The sequence below is a fragment of the Somniosus microcephalus genome, chromosome 21 (assembly GCF_052327205.1).
Source record: "Somniosus microcephalus isolate GS21.2 chromosome 21, FLI_Smic_1.0, whole genome shotgun sequence".
Classification (NCBI taxonomy): Eukaryota; Metazoa; Chordata; class Chondrichthyes; order Squaliformes; family Somniosidae; genus Somniosus; species Somniosus microcephalus.
In genome coordinates, this window is record NC_141007.1 from 32,257,394 (window position 1) to 32,277,206 (window position 19,813).

A 19,813-nucleotide genomic window follows, 5' to 3' on the forward strand; every position below is an offset into this window, starting at 1 on the left:
TATCCGCCTCTTCGGCGAGCGCGATGCAGTCCCCGGTGTCCGATCTGGTGAGGGCAGCCTGGACGTGTTCAGGCAGCTGCGTATGGAACAGCTCGCAGAACAGGAAACATGGGGGTTCGGACCCCAGGAGCGTTAGCATGTGGCTCATTAGTTCCGAGGGTTTGGAGTCACCTAACCCTGGTAGTGTCAGTAAGCGGCGAGTGCGCTCCGCCTTGGTAAGGCCAAATACCTGCAGCAGCCGAGTCTTGATGGCTACATACTTGTCAGCATTCGGGGGGTTCTCCAGAAGGCTGATGATCCTCGACGCCGTCGAGCTGTCGAGGGCGGAGACCATGTACAAATATCGGGTATGGTCCTGCATGATGTTGCGGAGTTCAAATTGCGCCTCGGCCTGCACAAACCAGGAGGCCGCCTGTTGTTCCCAGAATTGGGGGAGCTTCAAGGCCACAGCGTTGGCATCCATCGCTGGCCTGCGTTCCGTGTCCACCGCGAAAAACGATCGCGAGGATTTGGGGTCACCAATGTAGGAGTCTATGCACTCCTAACAAAAACACTGTGAACTAAACTGGTAGTTAACAAACTTAGTTTAATGCACTGAAAGTATTACAAAACAAGAAACGCAGGAGAAACTCCAAACAGGTCTATACACTAGCTCACTCCACGAGGACTAACTGGAAACGCCCTCCAACCCTGACGTCATGATGTCATCACGTTTCCCGCCGTTGGGAACGTCACGTGACCCACGTGATGACGTCATCGCGTCAGATCGCGATTTTATCGATCCCGCGCTGTTTAAACAGGGCAAACAGTAAAAGGTAACAATAATGATTAAAGACAATTGTACAAGTTACTGTGAGAGTCTCTTTGGTGGCTTTGCCACATTCTCCTTATTTACTCTATCAAAGTCCGTCATGATTTTGAACACCTCTATCAAATCTCCCCTTCACCTTCTCTGCTCTAAGGAGAACAATCCTAGTTGATCTAGTCTCTCCATGTAACTGAAGTCTTTCATCCCTGGTACTATTCAAGTAAACCTCCTCTGCACTCTCTCTAAGGCCTTGACATCCTTCCTAAAGTGTGATGCCCAGAGTTGGCCACAATACTCCAGCTAGGGCCTAACCAGTATTTTATAAAGGTTTAATGTAAAGCAGGAGATAAACTGAGCTGAGGCTGGCAATATATCATTTCTCAGTTTATAGAGCATGGACTTTGTCATGGAGCATCAATGATGTAGAGTTACAACACACTGGAACCTCTCTCTTTGTTTATATGGGAACTATTATGTCCGTGTATAATTGAGACACGGACAGCAGGAGTTGATTTAAACAAGTCTTTACTGAATGGAGTCAATCGGGAAACTGAAACTACAGAGGGCTGTTAGTGCCTTTTATACAGGGGTGGTCACTGCCGGTACTGCAGTCTGAGACCAGTTATTCTCTTAAAGGTACATACACAACAATTCCTCCCCTTTTGGATAAACAGTACATAACATTCATTTAACAACTAAATGATAACTAATTACAATCACAATTACGGTTGCTAGATACATTGGTTGAGTTTAAGCAATTATAAGTTCAGTCTTTGAGGAGGCTTCCTGATTCTGTCTGGATAACGCCTCTTTGGGGTATCAGGTTCTTCTGGCAAGGTTGAGTCGGGATCAATGTCGTTGTTTGGTTCATCTGCTTCCAATATCACCGATTCTGCGGTAGATGCAATTGGTACATCGGTTTCATCGCCAGGTGTATCAGATCGTGGTGTGGAGTTGACGTTTTCCAGTGACTCTAGAATCTGGTCAGCATGGCGTCTTACAATGCTCTCTCCAACGTCCACGGTATACATGAGAGGTCCTTGCCGTGTACAAATCGTTCCTGGCTGCCATTTCTCAGTGCGGTAGTCCCGGGCCAAAACTGGTTGACCTATCTTAAAACTCCTGGTCGGTCTTTCATTCATATTCTGAAACTGCCTGTTCTCCACATCTCTTCTGACGTTCGGCTTAACCAGATCCAAGCGGCATCGTAGTCTTCGATTGAAGAACATCATGGCAGGAGTCTGGTTGGTAACCGCATGTGTCGCATTCCGGTAAGCAAACAAGAAGTTGTCCACCTTGTGTTGTAGGGGTATATCTTCATTACACATTGCCTTGATAGCCTTCTTGAATGTTTGAACAAACCTCGCGGCCAATCCATTAGTGGCTGGATGATATGGGGCGGATGTGTAATGCTTAACACCATTGTTCTTTAAGAACCTCCGGAACTCTTCAGACACAAACTGTGGTCCATTGTCAGAGCAAATCTGTTCAGGCAGCCCATTCCTGGCAAATATGGTTCGTAAAACTGTGATAGTTTTTTCCGTGGTGGTTGAGGACATTTTTATTACCTCTGGCCACTTTGAATGTGCATCCACCGCAATTAAAAACATCGAGTCCATGAAGGGACCAGCAAAATCAATGTGCACCCTTTGCCATAGAGATGAGGGCCACCCCCATGGATGTAGAGGAGCTTGTGGTGGGGCGTTTTGGACCTTTTGGCATCCTGCACAGCTCTTGGTCATCTCTTCGATTTCTCTATCGATTCCCGGCCACCACACAAACGCTCTGGCTAAGTTCTTCATTTTTACCCCACCCAGATGACCCTCATGAAGCTCATTGAGCACTCTATCCGTCAACTTAGGTGGAATTACTACTCTGGATCCACACATTACGGTTCCTCTGCACACTGACAGCTGTTCTCTTCTCGGCGAGAATGCTGGCAGCAGTGGTTCGCCATGTGCTGGCCATCCCTTCACCGTTAAATCATAGACCCGGGATAGTGTCGGGTCATTTCGTGTTTCCTTTTCTATGTTTGCATTCGTCACAGGGAGACATTCGACTATGGTCGAATGGAATATCTCCATTGGATCCACTGCAAGGTCTTCTTCCACCGTCGGCAATGGTAGGCGCGACAATCCATCAGCATTCCCATGCTGTTTAGTTCCTTTGTACTCGATGTCATATTGGTGTGCCCCTAGGAAAAGGGACCACCTCTGCAGCCGTTGCGCTGTCATTATCGGTACGCCCTTCTGAGGGTTGAAAATGGAGACAAGAGGCTGATGATCAGTTAGTAGAGTAAATTTTTGACCGTGCAGGTAGTGATTGAACTTCTTCACCCCCCACACTAGGCTGAGGGCGCCTCTGTCAATCTGGGCGTAGTTACGCTCGGCAGAAGTTAACGAGCGTGACGCAAAAGCTATCGGCCTCTCTAAACCATCAAGGAATTTATGTGACAGTACCGCCCCAATGCCGTAGGGAGACGCATCACACGCCAGTCTTATCGGTAGTGATGGGTTGTAGTGAGCCAATACTTCTCTTGAAGTGATTAAGTCCTTACTCTTCTGAAAGGCCCGCTTACAGTCATTGCTCCATTTCCATGCTACTCCTGTTCGTAGTAGGGCGTTCAGTGGGTGCAGAATTGTGGACAAATTCAGTAAAAACTTATGGTAGTAATTTACCAATCCGAGGAATGACCTCAGTTGCGACACATTTTCAGGTGCTGGGGCCTTAACAACCGCTTCAATTTTGTCAGGGGACTTATGTAACCCCTCTTCATCAATCACGTGGCCACAATACGATATCTGTTTCTTTAAAAACTCGCAGTTGGGGCGGTTGGCTCGTAACCCATGTTCCCGTAGTCTAGTGAGCACCTGTTCTAGGTTGTTAAGGTGTTCACTGTCATCTTCACCTGTCACAAGGATGTCGTCCAAGTAACACTGAGTCCCCGGAATCCCTTGCAGGACTTGTTCCATCGCTCTTTGCCATATCGCTGGAGCCGTTGCCACTCCGAATACCAATCGATGATACTGGTAAAGACCTTTGTGAGTGTTTATCGTGAGATACTTCCTAGAAGATTCTTCAACCTCCATCTGCAAATATGCTTGTGCTAGGTCAATTTTTGTAAAACGCTTCCCTCCAGATAGTGAGGCGAAGATGTCTTCTATCCTTGGAAGAGGATATTGTACTGTGTGAAGGACTGGGTTCACCGTCACCTTGAAGTCCCCACAGATGCGAACCTTCCTTGGCTCCTCAGACTTATTGCTTAATGTTTTCTTCATGACAGGAACGATGGGTGTCGTCCAGTCGACCTTAGACAACACACCAGGAGTGACGTCTTCATCTTTTTTACCATCCATCATCATTGCATGAATGGAGTGCCAAGCTAAGCTTATCTTCCTGATCCATTCATGTCCCAATAATGGTGGTCCACCATTTTGCAGTATGTAGAGATACAATTTCCGTATTTTCTTGCCGTTGTATTCGACAGGCACCCTTATTTTTCCTCTGGGGTATACTTTTTGCCCCGTATACGTCGTCAAGACGATGGATGTCTCTCTCAAGGGTATGTGTGAGAATAGCCGCTCGTAGTCTCGTCGATTCATGACGGTTAGCGCTGATCCTGTATCCAATTCCATTTTGACTTGGGACCCTGCTATCGTGAGGGTGACCCAAATGGTTCGGTGATCCTCTTTTGCGATTACATTGTGAAGTTTGAGACAGCTTAGTCTCTTGTTCCCGGATTCACTATCGCTCATCTGGTCTTCGGAACTACTGTCCGTCATCTTTTGTACTTTCTTGTACGGTTCCTTAATAGCCTTTTTGTTGTCGCTGGTCTTCTTCCCAGACCTGCAAACTCATGCAATGTGTCCCATCTTTCCGCATTGCCTGCATATTTTGTCCTTGGACCAGCAGTCCTTCTGGTCATGGTTAGTTCTGCCGCAGCGATAACATTTTGTAAATCCCCGTGTCATTTCTTGGGTGCCGTATTCCTGTGGCTTTTGTTGTATTTCCGCAGCTCCCCTGGCTGCTGCTTCGTACGATACTGCCACGCTGAAAGCCTTATCTAGCGTCAGATCTTTCTCTGAGAGTAACTTCTTCTGTGTTCCTTCACTCAGGAGTCCACAGACAAATTTGTCCCGTAGGGTATCTGCCAGTCCTGCTCTGAACTGGCAGTGCTTTGATAGCTTGCGTAGCTCCGTAAGGTACTCAGCATTGCTCTCATCTTTATGCTGAGTTCTCCTGTGGAATTTAAATCTTTCTGCTATCCGCAGCGGTGCAGGGTTTAGGTGTTCCTGTAGGACAGCAACAATTTCGTTAAAACTCTTCGCCTTCGGTTTGGCAGGAGTAATCAGGTCCCGCAATAGGCCGTACGTTCTAGTGCCCATTAAGTTTAGCAATACCGATACCTTTTTCTCATCGGCTATTTCGTTTGCCTCGCAATATACCTCGACTCTTTCCACATACGTGGTCCAGTCCTCTATTGTATTGTCAAAGGCAGTGATACAGCCAGTCTTCGGCATCTTGAAAATCTAAAATGGCGCCTCCCGCGCTTTGCCTTCTTCCCCGCTGTTGCTGGCGCTGCTTTCCGCAGTTTCCGTTGCAACCTGCAGCTCCTCGCGGTTTCCTGCGCGTTTAATATTTCTTTTTTTATTATTTTCCCATCGTGGAACAACCCTGTGGGACTCTTGCCCCCCCCTTCTCGGGTCTGTACGCAGCCCGGCTTCGTAGCACCGGCCGCGCCCTGTGTGCTCCACCCTCTCTCTCTCCTCTTCCCGACAACGCTGCTCGGCCCCGTTGCAAGCCACCCGCTCGAGTTCGCGACCGCCGCAGCCCAGGAAGGATCAGTGTACTACCTGCCACCAGCCCGATTAGCTGAAGCACCGTCGACAGGAACCAGGCCCCGCTTTCGACAGCTTCTCCAGCAATCTTCAACTCCGCTGACTCAGGGGCGGATGCCCACGGTCGACGCCCGTTTCTACTGCTTCTTTCTTCCTTCTGGCCTTGACCTCTGCTCACTTCGCTTCAGGAATGGATCCCAGGAGGTGGTGCAGACTGTAGGTAAGTTCGTATCTGCTCGTCGCCAGTATTATGTCCGTGTATAATTGAGACACGGACAGCAGGAGTTGATTTAAACAAGTCTTTACTGAATGGAGTCAATCGGGAAACTGAAACTACAGAGGGCTGTTAGCGCCTTTTATACAGGGGTGGTCACTGCCGGTACTGCAGTCTGAGACCAGTTATTCTCTTAAAGGTACATACACAACAGGAACCATACAAAATACATAATAATAAGTTTATATGAACATTTTTGTGTCAGAGGGTGGTAGGTCTGTGGAATTTGCTGCCCCGGAGAGCTGTGGAAGCTACATCATTAAATAAATTTAAAACAGAAATAGACAGTTTCCTGGAAGTAAAGGGAATTAGGGGTTACGGGGAGCGGGCAGGAAATCGGACATGAATCTAGGTTCGGATCGGTCATGGCCCTGTGGGTGGCGGAGCGGGCCCAGGGGCCGTGTAGCCTGGTCCTGCTCCTACTTCTTGCATACTAATTCTGTGTTAGATTTCAGGAGATGGTTCTATTCACAGGGATTAGTGGAGACCTCGGGAACAGGCTGCCAGCTAGGAGTCCTTCAAGAGTAAATTGGGCCTGTTCCTGGCTAGGGTGGAGATCACCTCTTACAGAAGGTAAGTACTGCAGGAAATACAGGGACAGAGTGATCTCCTGGACGAGTTTCGATCGCCTAGGTGGGTCGGAGAGGAATTTCCCAGATTTTTTCTCCCAAATTGGCCATTGGGTTTTTTATCTGGTTTTTCGCCTCTCCCGGGAGATCACATGGGTTCGGGTGGGATGGAGAGTGAAAGTAGATTTGAGGTTAGGATCAGATCAGCCATGATCTTATTGAATGGCGGAGCAGGCTCGAGGGGCCGATTGGCCGACTCCTGCTCCTATTTCTTATGTTCTTATGACAGCAATTGGGGTGTTAAAATTGGCCTCAGTGCCCTTGACTAGCTAGATTTCTCTATCTTGATTACTATCCAGCACACCTATGCTGACACGAGCTGTCTTAGCTCTCGGGTGAAGAATAGCTACTTGGGCAAAATACTGGAGAGAAGTTAGCACTAGTGGAACTATACTCCGTCTGAATTGTGTCTGTACGAGAGGAGGAACACTTGTTCTGTCAGAGGTTATCATATGAAAAAGAAGAACTTGCATTTATATAGCGCCTTTCATGACCTCAGGACACCTCAAAGTGCTTTACAGCCAATTAAGTACTTCTGAAGTGTAGTCACTGTTGTAATGTAGGAAATTGTCTAGGAATATCCTAATGAGATAATTATGTACTTCTCTGAGGACTATTGTCTGAAGATTATTGAGCAAGCAAATAGATTCAGTTGCACCTATTTGCCAGAAAATCCAACTGTAAAACACCATGTAAGGTGACATGTTTGATCTACATATTTTTAACAGTCTCTTTTCCTTTTTATTTCACAGACTGGGATTATTACTGATGCTCGTTTGAAGGAACTGACCCCGACGGTGCCAGTCATTTTCATCAAAGCCATTCCTGTGGATAAGCAGGATACTCGGAATGTGTATCCGTGCCCGGTTTACAAAACACGCCTCCGAGGACCAACCTACGTCTGGACTTTTAATTTGAAGACCAAGGAAAAACCATCCAAATGGGTGCTGGCAGGAGTTTCACTGCTTCTGCAAATCTAAGCAATAGAGTTTGCACATTCTTCACTACACTGGCAGGAAGGACTATTCATTAATGTCACTTGAACCTCGCTCACTCATTTTAGTATAAAGATCAATAGATTTTTTTTTTAGTAATGTAAAAAATGACTAACGGGAAATGTTGCTGTGAATACTAGGGACAAAATATTGCACTTTATTTGTGATTTCTCAATTTGAATCACATACAAATATAACTTGAGGCTACAGAAGTCTGTCTTGTTATGTGTCACTTAAAATGCATTTTTTTTTCTTAATAAAGAGCCATTTCCAATTCTCTTTTAATATGGTGCTTTTATATGATGCACATTTGGATTTTGCTCCCAGTTGATTTTACACTGTGAAATTAATGAGTAAATACAACACAGTATGTTGGCACTGTCTTGTGTTAAGTGTGAACATAAAGCTTTCTGGATGATATGAAGCTTGGTGGTGGAACAGTTGACTATTCCACCTTCACAACTTATGAGTTTCTGTGAATTAAGCACATATGAATCTTTAATTAAGTAAGCTGCAAAGCAAAAGTTTGATAACACTCAGAATGTATAGCCAAACTAAAAGCTTTGGCATAAATGCAAGAGGCTGGTAAAAAGGTTCTAAGTTGTTTCTGTAATAAGCCTGCAGAAACTGAAGAGTTCTTTCATCGTGGTTATTCAGGAACCTAACGGATTTCTTTGCTTGTGGTTTTTTATTTAATGCCATTCCCAAGTTTTCACTCCCCATCTCCAGAGGGCTCTAGTTTACTATGGGTAAAGTGCCACCAGTAACAACTGCCCTTCAGTACCTTGCCCAAGAAGCCTTTCTTCACCTGAGAGCCAAGACAACCTGCATCAGCAAGTGACATAACTGTGGAGGGCATTATAGTCAAGCCTATGTCCTCATCTGAAGTGCGCGTGCACACACACTCACACACACACACACACACACACGCGCTCACACACACACACGCACACACACACACACACTTACACTCACACTCACACACTCACACATACACACACACACACGCACACGCACACACACGCTCACACACACTCACGCACACACACATGCTCACACACACACAGACGCTCACACACACACACTCACTCACACTCACTCACTCACACTCACACTCACTCACTCACTCACTCACTCACTCTCACTCACTCACTCACTCTCACACACACACACACTCACACACTCACTCTCACTCACTCACTCACTCACTCACACACACGTTCCAGCTGTTTAGCGATCAAGAGTGTGAAACCTGGCCATTCTTTCTCTGTATAGGCTTCTTATCAGGAACTCACTTCCAGGGCCTTATTGTACAAAATATGGGTGCAGACGTCTTGGAATTGTGACAGTTTATAAGAACCCCAGCACTTTTAACATATTCACAAGTTCCAAGGGGTCTGTGCCTCCGGAGAAGTCTGATTGCAGTGTAATTTCAAACAGCGATTCAATGTACTGTACCACAGAAGCTGAATTGCTTAACAGAAACTTTCAGACTATGTTGCTATTGAACAAATCTCTTAAAAGGGACTTGGATAGCTGCATGAAAAAGTGTATTGGAAGAAAGCAAGTAAAAGAAAGAACTTGCATTTATATGGTATCATTTAGAACCTCCCAAAGCCCTTCAGTCAATGAAGTGGTTTTGAACTGTAGTAGTGTCGGGAAACAGGGCAGCCAATTTGCACAGAGCAAGTTTCCACAGAAGCTATGAGTTAAATTACCAGATAATCTGTTTTTTAAATGATGTTGGCTGAGGGATAAATATTGGCCAGGAGAACGCTCCTGCTTTTCTTCGAATTGTGCCATGGGATCTTTTACGTCCACCTGAGAGCGCTGACAGGGCCTCGGTTTAACGTCTCATCCGATAGACATCACCTCTGACAGTGCAGCACTCCCTCAGCACTGAACTGAAGTGCCAGCCTAGATGATGTGCTCAAGTCTCTGGAGGGAGGCTTGAACCCACAACCTTCTGACTCAGAGGCAAGAACGCCACCACTGAGCCAAGGCTGATGCCTAAAGTGGGACTAGATGAGGTGGCTCATGTGGAGAAAACATAATGCACTGAGCAACCTGTTCCTGTGCTGGCACATTCTATGGACTTCCAATTAAAAGCTGCTTACAAGGGGTGATGGGCAAATTTAAAAACCGTGGCCAAGTAATGAAGTGACACAACACTCCAACTCTTTGAAGGGTAAAAGTGAAGGCGGTGCAGAATTAGCTGGGAGCAAGGAGGAGGGAAGACCTGATTGTCCCTATAAGAAAGCATTCCAACCTTCCGGGAAAGAGGCAGAAGAAGCAAAATTAAGGACCCAGCTGTTCATTCCTGCTACTGGTAGAGTCTGTCCTCTTTTGCATGTTAACTGAAGAGATCCTTACAGTAGATCAGATAACTCTACATCGGGTTATATTGTGGCCTGGAGCCTGTGTGGCTGCTTCCACATGGTCATTGCCAGGTTGGTGTGCCTTTGCCTGTGAATGTGGCTGGGAAATCACTGGCTGGTTTGGTGCAGTCTGCCTCTAATGCAGCCTGACCCACCCGTTGAATCCCTCCATTGGTCATTTCTTTTTTTTAAAAAGTAATAAAAGGGGACGCCCATTTGAATCCCATTGTTCCAGTATTGTTTTTGTTATTTGCTTAGGGGATCTGGGCAGTCCGTGTGGTTGAAGGGCTGTTAGGGCAGGAATTCCAGGATTTTGACCTAGCGACGATGAAGGATTGGCGATATACTTCTAAGTCAGGATGGTGTGTGACTTGAAGGGGAACTTGGAGGTGGTGGTGTTCCCATGCACCTGCTGCCCTTGTCCTTCTAGGTGGAAGAGGTCGCAAGTTTGGGAGGTGCTGCCGAAGAAGCCTTGGCGAGTTGCTGCAGTGCATCTTGTAGATGGTACATACTGCAGCCACGATACGCCGGTGGTGGAGGGAATGAATGTTTAAGGTGGTGGTTGGGGTGCCAATCAAACGGGCTGCTTTGTCCTAGATGGTGTCAAGCTTCTTGAGTGTTGTTGCAGCTGCACTCATCCAGGCAAGTGGAGAGTATTCCATCACACTCCATACTTGTGCCTCGTAGATGGTGGAAAGGCTTTGGGGAGTCAGGAGGTGAGACACTCGCCGCAGAATACCTAACCTCTGACCTGTTCTTGTTGCCACAGTATTTATGTGGCTGGTCCAGTTAAGTTTCTGATCAATGGTGACCTCCAAGATGTTGATGGTGGAGGGTTCGGCGATGGTAATGCCATTGAATGTCAAGGGAGGTGGTTAGATTCTTGCTTGCTGGAGATAGTCATTGCCTGGCACTTCTGTGGCGCGAATGTTACCTGCCACTTATCAGCCCAAGCCTGAATGTCGTCCAGGTCTTGTTGCATGCGGGCATGGACTGCTTCATTATCTGAGGAGTTGTGAATGGCGCTGAACACTGTGCAGTCATCAGCGAACATCGCCATTTCTGATCTTATGTTGGAGGGAAGGCCATTGATGAAACAGCTGAAGATGGTTGGGCCTAGGACACTGCACTGGGGAACTCCTGCAGTGATGTCCTGGGGCTGTGATGATTGACCTTCAATTACCACAACCATCTTCCTTTGTGCTAGGTATGACTCCAGCCAGTAGAGTGTTTTCCCCCTGATTCCCATTGACTTCAGTTTTACTAGGGCTCCTTGATGCCACACTCGGTCAAATGCTGCCTTGATGTCAAGGGAAGTCACTCTCACCTCACCTCTGGAATTCAGCTCCTTTGTCCATGTTTGGACTAATGCTGTAATGAGGTCGGGAGCCGAGTGGTCTTGGCAGAACCCAAACTGGGCATCAGTGAGCAGGTTATTGGTGAGTAAGTGCCGCTTGATAGCACTGTCGATGACACCTTCCATCACTTTGCTGATGATTGAGAGTAGACTGATGGGGTGGTAATTGTCCGGGTTGGATTTGTCCTGCTTTTTGTAGATAGGACATACCTGGGCAGTTTTCCACATTGTCGGATAGATGCCAGTGTTGTAGCTGTACTAGAACAGCTTGGCTAGAGGCGCGGCTAGTTCTGGAGCACAAGTCTTCAGCACGATAGCCGGGATGTTGCCGGGGCCCATAGCCTTTGCTGTATCCAGTGCGCTCAGCCATTTCTTAATATCATGTGGAGTGAATCGAACTGGCTGAAGACTGGCTTCTGAGATGGTGGGGACCTCGGGAGTAGGTCGATATGGATCATCCACTCGGCACTTCTGGCTGAAGATGGTTGCAAACGCTTCAGCCTTGTCTTTTGCAATCACGTGCTGGGCTCCACCATCATTGAGGATGGTGATATTCATGGAGCCTCCTCCTCCCGTTAGTTGTTTAATGGTCCACCACCATTCACGACTGGATGTGGCAGGACTGTAGAGCTTTGATCTGATCCGTTGATTGTGGGATCGCTTAGCCCTGTCTATAGCTTGCTGCTTCCGCTTTTTAGCATGCATCTAGTCCTGTGTTGCAGCTTCCCCAGGTTGGCACCTCATTTTTAGGTATGCCTGGTGCTGCTCCCGGCATGCTCTTCTACACTCCTTATTGAACCAGGGTTGGTCCCCTGGCTTGGTGGTAATGGTAGAGTGAGGGATATGCTGGGCCATAAGATTACAGATTGTGGTGGAATACAATTCTGCTGCTGCTGATGGCCCAGTTTTGAGCTGCTAGATCTGTTCTGAATCTATCCCATTTAGCACGGTGGTAGTGCCACACAACACGATGGAGGGTGTCCTCAATGTGAAGACAAGACTTTGTCTCCACAAGGGCTGTGCGGTGGTCACTGCTACCATGGACAGATGCATCTGCGACAGGTAAATTGGTGAGGATGAGGTCAAGTAGGTTTGTCCTCATGTTGGTTCTCTCACCACCTGTCACAGGCTAGAACACCTGACACAAAGCTTCCTGACAAACTAAGTGGAAACAGAAAAGAAACAAAAAGGACAAAAATAAATAGTAATAGTCTCAAAATGTTGCTACAAATCTTATCATAGGGCTCTTTAAGTTCACTTCTGCAACACAGATTAATGGACCTGTGCGGCACGGTGGCATAGTGGTTAGCACTGTTGCCTCACAGCGCCAGGGACCCGGGTTCGAATCTGGCCTCGGGTGACTATGTGGAGTTTGCACATTCTCCCTGTGTTTGCGTGGGTTTCCTCCGGGTGCTCCGGTTTCCTCCCACAGTCCAAAGATGTGCGAGTTAGGTTGATTGGCTATGATAAATTGACCCTTAGTGTTAGGGGGATTAAATACGTGGGGTTATGGGGATAGGGTGGGATATGTGTTGGTGTAGGGGTTACAGGGATCGGGTGGGATATGTGTCGGTGCAGGCTCGATGGGCCGAAATGGCCTCTATCTGCACTGTGGGGTTTCTGTGGTTTCTGTGATCATCCGTTCCGTAGGGGCAGGTAAATGACTGAGCCCTAAACCGATACATACACTGGGAGATTGTGTGGCTGTCTAAATGACATCATCTGGGCCTTATTGTAATATAATTAACTGAAACCTGGCAGAGGTTTCTGACATCAGTACAAAGCCCAACCTGCCTGCTGGACACATCACCAAGTGGGTGAAAACCTGACATAACAGATCTCAGCCCAATTTTCTGATCTGTGACATTGGCTTTACACCCATTAATCAGGTGTAACCGATTGAAAAATTTACCCTAGTACTCAGAAACATCTTCCCCTAGTACTCAGAATCATCTTCAAGAAATTTACCATGTACAGACCTGCCCCTTTCTCTGAGCCCTGGGGCTTGAGTTCCACTGTTCCTGACATTATGTACCTGGCCCTTCCTAATGAAGAGGTTGAACCAGCTAATGAACTATAGCTCCCGAAATGCACCAGTGTCCACTGTGGACCAAAGCTCATAGCATGAAGCTTAGTGCTATTTTGTTTGAACCAATAGAGGGGCATCGGGTTCCCCCACAATACAATGGTCAGTTGCTGACAAGTACCCACTCTTCTTCTTCTTAGGCAGTCCCTCGGAACCGAGGATGACTTGCTTCCACATTAAAAATGAGTTCTCAGGTGACTGATTAGTCCAATGCGGGACCTACAGTCTCTGTCACAGGTGGGGCAGACGGTGGTTGAAGGGGCGGGCGGGTGGGTGGGGTGCTTGGGTTGGCGTGCGCTCCTTGCGCTGCCTGCGCTTGGCTTCCACTTGCTCCCGGCGAAGAGACTCGAGGTGTTTGGCGCCTTCCCAGATGCTTCTCCTCCACTTTGTGCGGTCTTGGGCCAGGGATTCCCAGGTGTCGGTGGGGATGTTACACTTTTTCAAGGAGGCTTTGAGGGTGTCCTTGAAGCATTTCCTCTGCCCACCTGGGGCTCTCTTGCCGTGCCGGAGCTCCGAATAAAGCGCTTGTTTTGGGAGTCTCGTATCGGGCTACACGAAGAGCAACAGTAAAGCAACTGGTTCAAAACAAACTGAAAGTGCGTGCAGAATTAAAATATGATTCTGTCTTGGCTATCGATAAAACGCAGTATATCCAGCAGCGCCTGCCACCCCCCCCGCCCCCCCCCCCGGTCATGAAAGGCTTGAAGTGAACCAGTGGACGCCGCACAATCCCACTCCAGGGTCACTTGGCCATATACAGGTTCTTGGAAGAGAGGCAAGCAGCCGGAGGAAGTCCCTCCATCGATCTTATGCATCCTGGAGCTCTGGAAGCCAAATTTTGCCATGCTGAGGAGTAGAGCGACCAGGAGATCCTGAGACTTACTCGCCCCCTCCATATACTGGGGACCAAGGATGAGGAGCGTAGGTGAGGATTGCTACCAGGATTTTAGAAGCAGTTCAGTGTGAAGCCCATTGCTGCCACTTTCTGCCTTTTGTAAATCGGACAGGGGGTGGGACTTATAAACAGGATGTCATGGTACACCTTGAGAATGGCCAATCTTGCTTTTGATCATTAAAAAAACACTTCTTTGACCTTAATAAGTTGATTTAGAAACACCTGAAACCTTCGCCAACCAACGCTATTTTCCCTTGATTGACCTTGTTAAGCCCGCCCAGCGGGCTTAGCAGGCCAATTAAGGGAAAGCCGGTTACAGAGAACGTATGACATTTCATCTGTCAAAAACTTTTGACAGATGAATTGTCATCATTTGACAGCTCTGTGAAACTGTCAAACACTGACATTCTCTGTAGTTTGATGAGTTCTTGAATTCAAGACTCATTAAACCTCTTTCTTTAGCAGAAATTATGTGGTTGCTGCTTTGGAGAATGCAACAGCCATCTGTCATCTCTGCTGGTGAGATGCAAGACTCTCCACATACACAACTCTTGAAGTCTGCAGGAAGAAACAAAGGTAAGTAAACTTTTTCTAACACTTTCCACTTACCTCACATACTCATCTCTCCGCACTTGCACCCATCATTTATCTTCACAGCGCACTTTTGCACCCCTCCGACCCCTGCAGACCTACTGCTCGCCTCAGTGACCCTAGCGGGGTTCGGAGCCTTCAGGAAGCCCTCACTTGTGTGGGTAAAATGGGGATAAACCTCTTATCTGCCTGTTAACTACCTGTTAACAGGCAGTTAAGTGGCTGTAATCCCTTTCCTGCCTCCAAGGAGATGGGATCCAGCATGGGTCAGCTACCCGCCTCCTGGCAAGATGGCACAGAGGCGGATTGGGGGCGGGTTGGGTACAAATTCTGCCATTTTCCCGGCTGTCCCACCTCCATACCCGCCTCCCCAAGGCTGGCAAGATCGTGCCCTAAGAGTAGAGGAGCTGATGCCTGGAGACTCTTGTCTGCTGGTGGCTGAGATGGTATAACCTGGGAGTCCAAGTCCTGTGTTAAGTGCAACACCTTAAAACAGGTAAAGATTCAATCAAATAGTATAATTATATGACAAACTGCAGTGCAATATATTGTAATCCAAATATAGCACATTAAATAACTATACAAAATAAATTATGTTGGCTATACATAATATCTAATATCTAACCTATATCTCTTCCCAGTACCAGGCCATGGTTATGACTCCTTCCCACCGACTTCCTGCTCCCTCCCATTTGTTAGATCCGTGTATTTTTGATGTTGTGTGTCCTTCAATAACTAGACACGAGACTGCAGGAACAATCAACAGGTATTTACTGGATGAGGGTTCTCTAAAACTAAACGTACAGATCCCTACTCAGTGTTTATATACAGGTGTGGTCACTGCCGGTACTACAGTATACAGGAGCTGTAAAAAGTAGTTCTCCCCTTAAAAGGTACATACACTACACCATTCACCTCCACTTCAACCCTGTCCACACATCTGACCCTGTTAAATTAAAAGCCTGATGCATATCCTGAAGATTTTCTCAAGGTAGAAAGCAAGCAGGACTTTAAATCAGACTGCTTGATTGCATTGCTCACAGTTCATTTGAGTGTATGACATTTAGAGGAAGCGCTGTAATATAAATGAGGCAGCGCTGGTGCCTTCAAAAGCAGTGAGACCCACCTCACGAGGAGGATCTTCCATGTTACTTCATGAGGGAAAGCCCCATTGGCACAAACGTTTCCAGCATGGTTTCTCCTGGAATGTTTAGTGCACTTGAAGGAAGGCAGAGGTTTACCCAGTTCACTTTCCCAGATGATAAGTGCAGTAGTAACCCATGCTGAAAAACCCAGTCCAGATGCAGGAGCAGATCAGTACAGCGAGGAAGCAAACCTAACAGCAAAAAAACTTGTCCAATAGAAACTCACCTTCTGTCCTGTCCACCAATCTGAGCAACATTGAAGGAAGCCGCGTAGGAATGTACAGCTCAGGGTCCTCTACACCCCTGAACTTGGAATGGTGATGGGAGTTAAGGAGCACGGACCTAATCAGGAGAGAAATCTTTTGAACAATTTGGTTTTGCTGGCAGGTACTCTAAAACAGATGCTTGCTCTGAACTGATGTGATGTGACTTTAGTTTTCACAGTCAGTGACTGGATTGAAGAACATTTAAATGAAGAAAATCATGAGCGTGTAATAGTAGCCAAATACTGATTGCAAAAAAAAATGGTATCATCTCAGGCGTGAGTGATTAAACTATTCATCATGGTGTACTGAAGTGCTTAAAGTGATGAAAAGCAACAGCCTTCTATGGTAACCAAGTAGGATTCCTCCCCTGTAAATGAAATTATTTTTTAAAATAACTTTGTTCTCATTCTAGAAACAGTTCTTCCTTCAGCCACATTTTCAAACGTATACCCACTTGTACCATCACTTGCTATCCTGATACCTTTTACAGAAACGTATTTTGGTTCGGAGAGAAAGTGCCTGTGCTGTTGTCTTCCACAAGATGTCGGTGTTAAAGTGAATACTCTGGCCCCGATATTTACGGGAAAGTGTGTGGGGGGGAGGGGGCGGAGTAGTCAGAGATCGCTGGGGGCACGCTCTGCCCACCATCACCCGTTCTCCACTGACCCACCTGTCTCTGACCAGTTATTTTTCCAAAGTGTATTTTATGTTCATTAAGTATGGGAAATGGAACACATTTCAGCTCTGGGCGCTCAATGCCATTATTAAGAATTCCCACATCACTCCAAGTTAAAGCAGCCATAGCACAATAAAGTTGGCTAACTGTTGGCTAACAATTGTGCCTGAACCCTAGCTTCAGAACAGTACCCCACCTACTGTATCAATGTGAATTTTCACACCCAACACTAGCCATTCAGCCTCTCTGACTGAAGTTGCTAATTTGGTTTCCTTTTGTGCCATTGTGAGCAGCTTTGTTCAGTGCATCTGCTTGGTACCTGTTTGAGACTATCCAAACCTAATCGACTTTCAGCTGCCAGAGAGGCGCCTTTGATCCCAACAGCCATAGGTGGAAAGGCACTGATGCACAGCTCCACCCACTCCCTGACTCAAACATATTTCTGCTTTCTAAAAGCAAAATTTAAATTGCTCACCAATAGAGTAGTGGTAGTGATGGCGTAGTGGAGTCTGTGCTCACACGTCCTGGACTTGTCCCTTAGCCCACTCTTGTTACCCATTCTACTGCAGGAAATCAAGCCTATCGCAGCATAGCACCTAACCCAGTGCATTGCGTTATCCTGTGAAGGTGCCACTAGGTCCCGAAACAGGTCTTTTAATCAATCTCCTGTTGTTTGCAGTGTGCTGTGGTCGTCGCTTTCTCTAGAGGCGATGCGTGATGCAGCTGTTATGGAAGGTGGCTCAGTTAAAGCCAATATAGAGAATTATGCATTCCCTTTATCAAAATTCATTCACATATGAATGATTGACACAGATTGCACTGGTGGTGATGTTTCCAATTTTCCTTGATCTGCCCCAGGCCTGGACTTGCTGATGCTGCAGTCTTGGAGCGTGCTGTACTTTTTCTCTGCTCCCCTGTCCCGAGCACTGAACCAGCTGCATGAGTCTCTTCTGCTCCCCATATGCTTTGCCCATCCGAAAGATTAGGATCACAGGCCACACATAGATTACCCAAAGGGTTTTAGAAGTTGCAAGGCTTTTATTAAAGAGCTACAGTTTTAAAGCACAATCAGATATTACATATGGTTTAGGCTGAGTATAATAGACATACAACCCGTGACAGTAGAGAGCGATCTATGACTCCCGAAGCGGAACATCACGACCGGACGGACAGTTGGTTAGATGTCTGATGAGACAGCGTGGAGGTCTCGGGTCAGCGAGTCTCTGCAGTCAGCAACAGCAGTCGCTTCTGTTGATTCATCCCCCGACCTGTTGGAGGTGTTCGGCATAAGCCAGCATTGATCCACCTCAGAGGCTAAACTTAGTCAAGGTGTTGGGCCTGAGCCCGCATTGATTTCCACCTCGAAGAAGCCCTCGCCCCTCGCTGTCGAATTTCCTCTCTCGGTCGTCTATATTTCTAGTTATTTCGGTGGGCTGGTAATCACCTGATGTCAATCATTTGATCCCCCATCCTATTGTCCAATTGTGAAGTGGGAAGACATCCCTCGCTGTCCCTTTCTGCATGACTGATGAGGCCTCCCTCTTATCTTTCTGAGGAATGTTTTGTTATGTTTCTTTAAGGACATTTTATGACTTTTCGGCTCCATTTTTGCCTATTATATCCCACCACCCTGTGTTGTTTTGCATTTACTTTAACCTCCTGCAGAAGTGGTTCCTTTTGGACTGATCCTTTTGAAAATCAGGCCCAAGATCATTCCTAGTTTAAATTCCATGACTTGCTGTCCTGATCTCAATCAGCCCTGCCAACATCAGACCTGAATAGGTTCATATGGTTCTCCTTGGCTTAGTCCTTGGCCATCCACTCACCACAATATCACCAGTCCTAATTTGTGTTGTCTTAAGTTACTGTTAATTGCTTAATCTTGTTGTTTGCCTGTTACAAACTTGGACTTAAGTTAGTTGTCCCTACAGTGTTGTGATTCTAATGTACGTAGTTTGAAGTAAAGCTCCTTTATTTTTTTAATTCTTCAGATGTTGTAGCTATTAATGTGCAATTAATTCCAAATATATATTTTTTACAAAATCTAATCCTTGCATTTATATAGCCCCTTATCAGAATGAACCTTCTCAAATTGCTTCACACAATTAATCATTTTGGGTGTGCAGTGACTGTATCAACATCAAAGTAGAGCAGAAAATACTGAGAGATTTTGGACGGCAACAAGGTAAAAAACAATTGGCCCCAGTGAGTCAGTACTTGAGATGTGTTCTATTTGAGATGAAAACAAAGAGAAAAAGAAGGTATTTTTACCAAAGAAGAAAGAATTAATAACTTTCCAGCACTGTGGAGTCAGTTGGAAACCTATGTGCAGTGGCTGAATCAGAGTAAATAAGAGCAGTTCATGTTGTCCTGTTGTGTAAATATATCTGAGGGAACAGTGGATGAGTTATGGAGTGCCAGGACTCTGGCCTAATAACTAATGGTATTCCTCTAGCACCCAGTTAGTTAATGCAGATACATGGATGTACAAGAGCTGAAAACAGGAGAATACCGTTTCTCATCTGCAATTAATGACCCGATGATAAAATTTTGGGAATGTGTAGCTTTAAAAGCTGTGATCTTTGAGTGTGAAAGTTTGCCAATGGATTGTTAACTACAGAGGAAAACAGGCACTCTCTGGTTTTTATTTAGAAGAGAAATTTTACCTCAGAGGAAGGTGGAGATGCCTCAAAGGCACGATCCTCCTGTGTTCTGCATACATATTTCTTGTAGGAATCAATAAAATATTGAATTTTAAAAAAAGTAAATAAAACAAATGATTATTTTGCTCAAGTTTACTCTCAGTCTGGAAGATCAATAGGTGCTGGAAAGCTGTTGAAAAGTGAATTTGTGCACTGATGGCTACCTAGCTAGT

The 19,813-nt window shown here is 46.3% G+C and overlaps 1 protein-coding gene across 1 annotated transcript in view; it reads left to right on the forward strand.

Moving 5' to 3' along the window:
* The window catches only part of LOC147102690 (dynein axonemal heavy chain 9-like), a 394,408-nt gene extending 386,589 nt beyond the window's left edge, over positions 1-7,819 (forward strand). The window contains exon 35 of the mRNA XM_085963406.1: positions 7,302-7,819. Within this exon, the coding sequence (XP_085819532.1) occupies positions 7,302-7,529 (228 nt within the window). The 3' untranslated portion in view covers positions 7,530-7,819. The remainder of the gene's footprint in view (positions 1-7,301) is intronic.
* Positions 7,820-19,813: the final 11,994 nt, after the last annotated feature.